Source organism: Lactuca serriola, chromosome 4 (genome assembly GCF_051521515.1).
Source record: "Lactuca serriola cultivar US96UC23 chromosome 4, Lser_US96UC23_V15, whole genome shotgun sequence".
NCBI classification, from domain to species: Eukaryota; Viridiplantae; Streptophyta; class Magnoliopsida; order Asterales; family Asteraceae; genus Lactuca; species Lactuca serriola.
This window is the reverse complement of record NC_136411.1, coordinates 2,841,120-2,846,639: the sequence shown is the minus strand read 5'-3', so window position 1 is coordinate 2,846,639 and position 5,520 is coordinate 2,841,120. Positions and strand designations below refer to the sequence as shown.

The 5,520-nt window shown below is 34.4% G+C and overlaps 1 protein-coding gene across 1 annotated transcript; it reads left to right on the top strand.

The window, feature by feature from the left end:
* Positions 1 to 1,024: 1,024 nt before the first annotated feature.
* Positions 1,025 to 2,117, top strand: LOC145100895 (uncharacterized). Its single transcript, XM_079038030.1, has 2 exons — positions 1,025 to 1,294; positions 1,495 to 2,117. Exons 1-2 carry the CDS (start codon positions 1,136 to 1,138, stop codon positions 1,927 to 1,929), a joined length of 594 nt encoding a protein of 197 aa, XP_078894156.1. The 5' UTR covers positions 1,025 to 1,135; the 3' UTR covers positions 1,930 to 2,117.
* The last annotated feature ends 3,403 nt before the right edge of the window (positions 2,118 to 5,520 follow it).

Below are 5,520 nucleotides of genomic sequence, written 5' to 3'. Positions count from 1 at the left end.
ACATGAAAATTAACACACAGAAGATAACAATGATTGCTTGATTTTATTAGATTTTGTTTGTTTGATTTTAATTCTAGATTGTTTGAGCTTGCAAGTAATATTAACAAATGTTGCTTCAGTTTGTTTTCATTTCACAGATGCATGGAAACTGGTAAGTCACGTAGAAATCAAACAATAGTTTTCATTTCAATAAATGTTGATTCGCCTTCAAACAAATGTTAATTCATCTTCTAACACCCATCAGAGTCTATTATTCATGGCAATATAGTCATATCACCTAGGTTACGGACGAAAACCGTTAAGAAGTACCTCAAATAGTGATCAAAATTGCAACACAATCTAACTATTATTTGCTTTCTTATTTCTTATTATATATATATGAAAAAGTGATTATATATTACAACCTCATCTAAGCTTAAGTATTAAACATCATGAAACTTCATTGTTTTATTAGATAAAGATTGTGATTAGGGGATTCACAATTAACACTTGAAGCTGCAGATTCAAGATTAAAGCAATAATTTTGATAAGGAAACAAGAATATTGATTATCTCCGACATTCGTGATGGTGAAACACAGTAATATTCAATGGGGTGAAATAATAAACGATAATTGAGGGAAAAAAAATGATGGTTAAACAATAATGGAGGAAATAAATATTATGCGAATGGCATATTTACCAAGTGAAATTGAATCGAGTATATTATTAAGTTAAAACGTCACATTTTAAAGATTTAGTACCTACGCTTAGATAGAACTGTAATGTATATATATTTTGTATTCCCATTGTAATATATGTTATATTACTCTATATTCAAAATGATTATATGATATTTTATATAAAATAAAAATTATTACAATTTTTAATTAATGATATTAACCTAGTTATTTTTAATAACATGTATATTAATGTTTAGGTTTATAATAATATTTTGCTATTCGGCTGCTTCTATGTATTTTAGGGACTTCTGGAGCATGATGCAACAGTGTCACTGTAGTGAATGTAACATTGGCACGTGTGATGGTGGATATATCCTCGTGGCAGTAGAGGGGTAGAATACTCATATTTCGACTGTATAGAAAATTGGAAGAGTACCGGAATATTCCTCTCTGTCTCTTCCACAATCGATCGTTGATGGAGTCGTCGTTAACGATGTCGAAGGTGGAGGTAATAAAACAGGCCATTAAAGAAGTGATGGAAGAGATCAGAGATGGTGCCAACTCCTCATCCGATGACGGCGGCGAAGTTGAAGATGACAACCACCACCGCCTCCTATCCAAATTGATGTCTCAGGTATCTCTAATTCTGTGCCTTAATTGATTGTCTCATTTTCTCTTCAAATCTCTACAAATCGAATAGTTAATTTCACGTATCATCCACCAAATGAACCCTTGATTCTGCCGAACACGGCGTCTGGAATTGATCATTGTGAATCGTAATCGGTAGGAATAAAAAGACATTTTTTTTTTCTTTTCTTCCCAAAAAAACAACAGTTGGAGAAGTTAGAGGCTGGGCAGGAATTTGTTGACGATGAGAAAACCAAAACGAAGATAAACAAGTCGAGATCGGAAGAAGAAGAAGATGAAGAAGAAAAGATAGTGAAAGAGCTTAAGAAGATGAAGAGGCAGAATCTAATAACACACTGTCTTCTTTCAGCCATGATAGTTCTCACAGTCGTCTGGCAGATATCGGAGGTCTCCATTATTTTGAGATTAAAAGATGGAGTAAACCATCCGTTTCGATTCATTGGTAGCATCTTTAAGAGGATTCTAACACCTCCTAAACCAAATGGTAGTGAAGAAGAAATAGATTCATCGATTACAAATAACCTGATCGAGTCCTCGCGAATTGGTGATCTCAAAATTCCAGAGCTTCCCCATGTCGAGCTGCCCAAAACTCAGACTTGGTTTTTAAAAGATAAAGACTGAAATCATCATTCTCGGGTTTCCAAGGTACAATTGGAGCTTAAAAAATAGCATACAACTTTGCTTGTTTTCTTTCGTCATGTTTCAAATGCTGTAGATAATTGTTTTCCGAAGGAACAAAGAATTTTGATTCTAGTTTTGACTATAGTTTGTTTGATATTATTGATTTATGCAATGAATCTTTAATTGAAGCATCCTTTTTGACTTTTGGTAAAAGTTGAAAATCACATTAGATTTCCTAAACACAACTACGGCTTAGCTTTTTAGTATATACTAAAAGAACTTTTAGTAAAAGATCAAAGCCAAAAGATATTTGGCAAGACTTTTAAAAACAAATTTTGGATTTTTGATAGAAGTGAAATTAACTTTTTGGAAAAGTCATAAAAACCTGATTTTGGGCACAATATTGTGAGTAGTGAGACAGATTTAAGGGCGAAATTCCAAAGTTTACAGACGAGGTCAAAAGTAGAACTTCAAACAAAAGCTAAGATGCACAACAAGAGTTAGAAGCAAAGTCTAAAACTTAGAAGCCAAGCAATTTCGAAGAGTAAAACTCATTACCTTTTGGAAACAGCCAATGATTTAGCAGAACTTACCACAATATTTTAATGGACAATATTTAATGGTGACCAAGAGTTTGAGAAAGGGCAAACTCGACTCCAAAGTGATTTCCAGACACATGGGGCATAATTGCAATAACCAAATTTAACAAATTCAAAGATTTAAACTCCCCACCTCAAACCTACTTGGATATCAAACTCGATGCATCATTGCTTTGCTTTTGGTGTACATTATCCTTCTGTCTTCGGTTATTAGAAGCCCAAATTCAGAACTTCGATTTAGTCTAGTAATTTTTGGGGACTAAGTTTGCTATGGGCCACCTAATGTTGGTGATTTCATGGGCATGTGAGTCCATCCTAAAAGAAAAATATAATTTGGGGACTATAAATAGATCTTTCAGTATGATTGTATTGTGGTGCGCGAGCAAAACTATTTTGAAAGCTTGGATTGTGTGTGTTATGAACTGCTTCTTTAAAAAGTTTGGCAGTCTTATGACAGAAGTATACAATCAACAAAACCAATAGAAATAACACAAACGAAATTCAAATGTATGTAATATACAAAAATTAGATTATAGAAAACATACTTGAATGTTGACTACACAGAAAATATATCACGAATATGTATAGATTGAAGCATGCTTTTGCAGTGTCCTAAGACAGAAATTTCCCTGGAATGGGTATGTCTTGAGGATACAACAACCAATTCAAGAACAGATCTTGAATATGTCGAAATTCACCATGATCTCTTTTGACATCAAGAACGATTTTTCAGAGAAAGTGTTTGTGGTTCATTAGCCTCTTAAATTATGTCAGAAATCCTCCATTTATAGGCTTGCAATGATGGTTATAAACCACCAACCGAAATTAACTAACTGCAATTAATCTTTTATCTAAGAGAATTTGTTTTATTATTAATAAATAAAAATTAACTAATGACTAACTAAATTCGGATTATATATAAAAATATTATTTAGTCAAGAAGAGCCCAAGGCCCAAGGCCTATCTTTGACCAATATTAATATTTAATAATCCAAGTCTACTACTAACCCAATTTGACTAGTCCAACACCACAACTCAAACCCAATTTGCACAACCCATTACTTGATACATTTGAATAAAAGAATGGGTACAAGCCTTATAAAATGAGATAAAGTTTTCTTTTCCACGAATGTGAGATAAGTCCCACATTGTAATTTTGTAGAACAAAGTTCCAACAGGAAGTTCTTGGCCAATGTTTTGGTTATAAAATATTGGGACGCACCAAGCGATTAGCTTTTTCCTTTAGGTGTTGTTTGGATGTGTTTATGAGAGATCAATTGATATACGTAAAAAGGATGAAGCTCGATAGAGGATATGATGAAGTATTATTAGTGGCTAGAATGGTTTTATTATTAGTGGCTAGAATGGTTTGGATGTATGATGTAAAATTGTGTTGACTGTTGATCATGTACGTAAAATTATTTGACATCGGTCGTATATTATTCTTGATAGTTAGAAAATATAACTATTAAGTTACCCTATAAAACTAGGGGGATAAAAAGACATACAAAAACAAAAATGTTAAAAGTGAAATAAAGATTCTTTAAAAAACATATATAAAATATTATAAAATTTAATTCTATAAAGACAAAAGTGCACAAATGGTCTCTGTGGTTAGCTGAAAATTGTCATTTTGGTCCAAAAATGTTTGGACTAACATCAGAGGTCCAAACTTTTCATTTTGTTGCGAGTTTGGTCCAGTTTTCTATAAATTTTTTCATAATGATTATTTTACCCTTATATTTTTTTCTTTTAAGTTTTTTTTATTATTTAAATACTTTTTTTACTAAAAGAAAAAATAAAAAAGAAAATTTTTATTTTCTATTTTATTTTTATAATTTTTTATTACAAAATAAAAAAAAATAAAAATGAAATCTCTCTCTCTCTCTCTCTTATTTCCAACCTGATGCCTTCCCCTCCGATAACCACTGTCGACATAAGCAAAAAGGAAGCAACCGCTAGGCTATCGGGCAGCCTCCTGCCACCATAGAGCTGCTCTTGGTCACCACCATCGACCACCTCTGTTATGTTGTTGCTGCTACTACATAAGTCCCCATTGCCAAATTTTTGTGTGAATCGCAAAGGGCCTAACCGAGGAATCAAATGACCCATCATTTTTTTTCTTTCATCATCTTCACCGGAGAGGGTGTTCAGTGGCGATGATAGCAAAGAAGGGCATGTTGCAAGTACGCTATCATTGTTGCTCCAATTGAGGGTTTTCGAGCCCTAATCACACCTAATTTAAAGTTTTTGGGGCCAAGCTTCAATATCTAGTAAAATCACACCATAGAGAGAGGGTAATTCGAACCCTAGAATGTATAATTGGAGAAAATCAAAAGAACAGAAGCTGAAGATGGTGGCTGTGACTGGTGATGGCGGAGTGGGTGACGAAGGCAGGAGCTGCAACGACAACTTGCTGTCTGGTTTTTTCTTGTGTCCGACCGTTTACGACGAAGGGGAAGGCAATAGATCAATACAAGCTTCATTTAATAGAAGAAGAGGGAGAACGGGGGTGGTGACGGAGTTATGGTGGTTGCATAGTGGCCACACAGTCGGTGGTTTTTAGTGGAGGGTGATGGCAGGTGAATTCTGGAACGGAGGCAACAGTTGGAAGGCAACAACCACGTTGGGGTGTTTGATGGCAATGGGTCATGACAGGGGAAGGCGGAGTGGGCTGAGAACTACGGTGGCAGTCGATGGTGCTCGTTCCAGTGGACTCCCGCTGCTTCTGTTTATTTCTTCCGGCAAGGTCGACGCGTGAGAGATGAGGGGAGGAAGGACTAAGGGTCGAGGATGTTTGGGGCTATTGTATTAAGAGAGAGAGAGAGAGAGAGAGAGAGAGAGAGAGAGAGAGAGAGAGAGATGGAGGGATATATTCTTTTTATTTTTCTTTTAATCAGAAAAAAATTTAAATAAATAAAAAAATAGAAAAAGAAAGTACCAAGGGTAAATTCATCATTTTAAATATTTCTAAATCAAATTGGACTAAAAT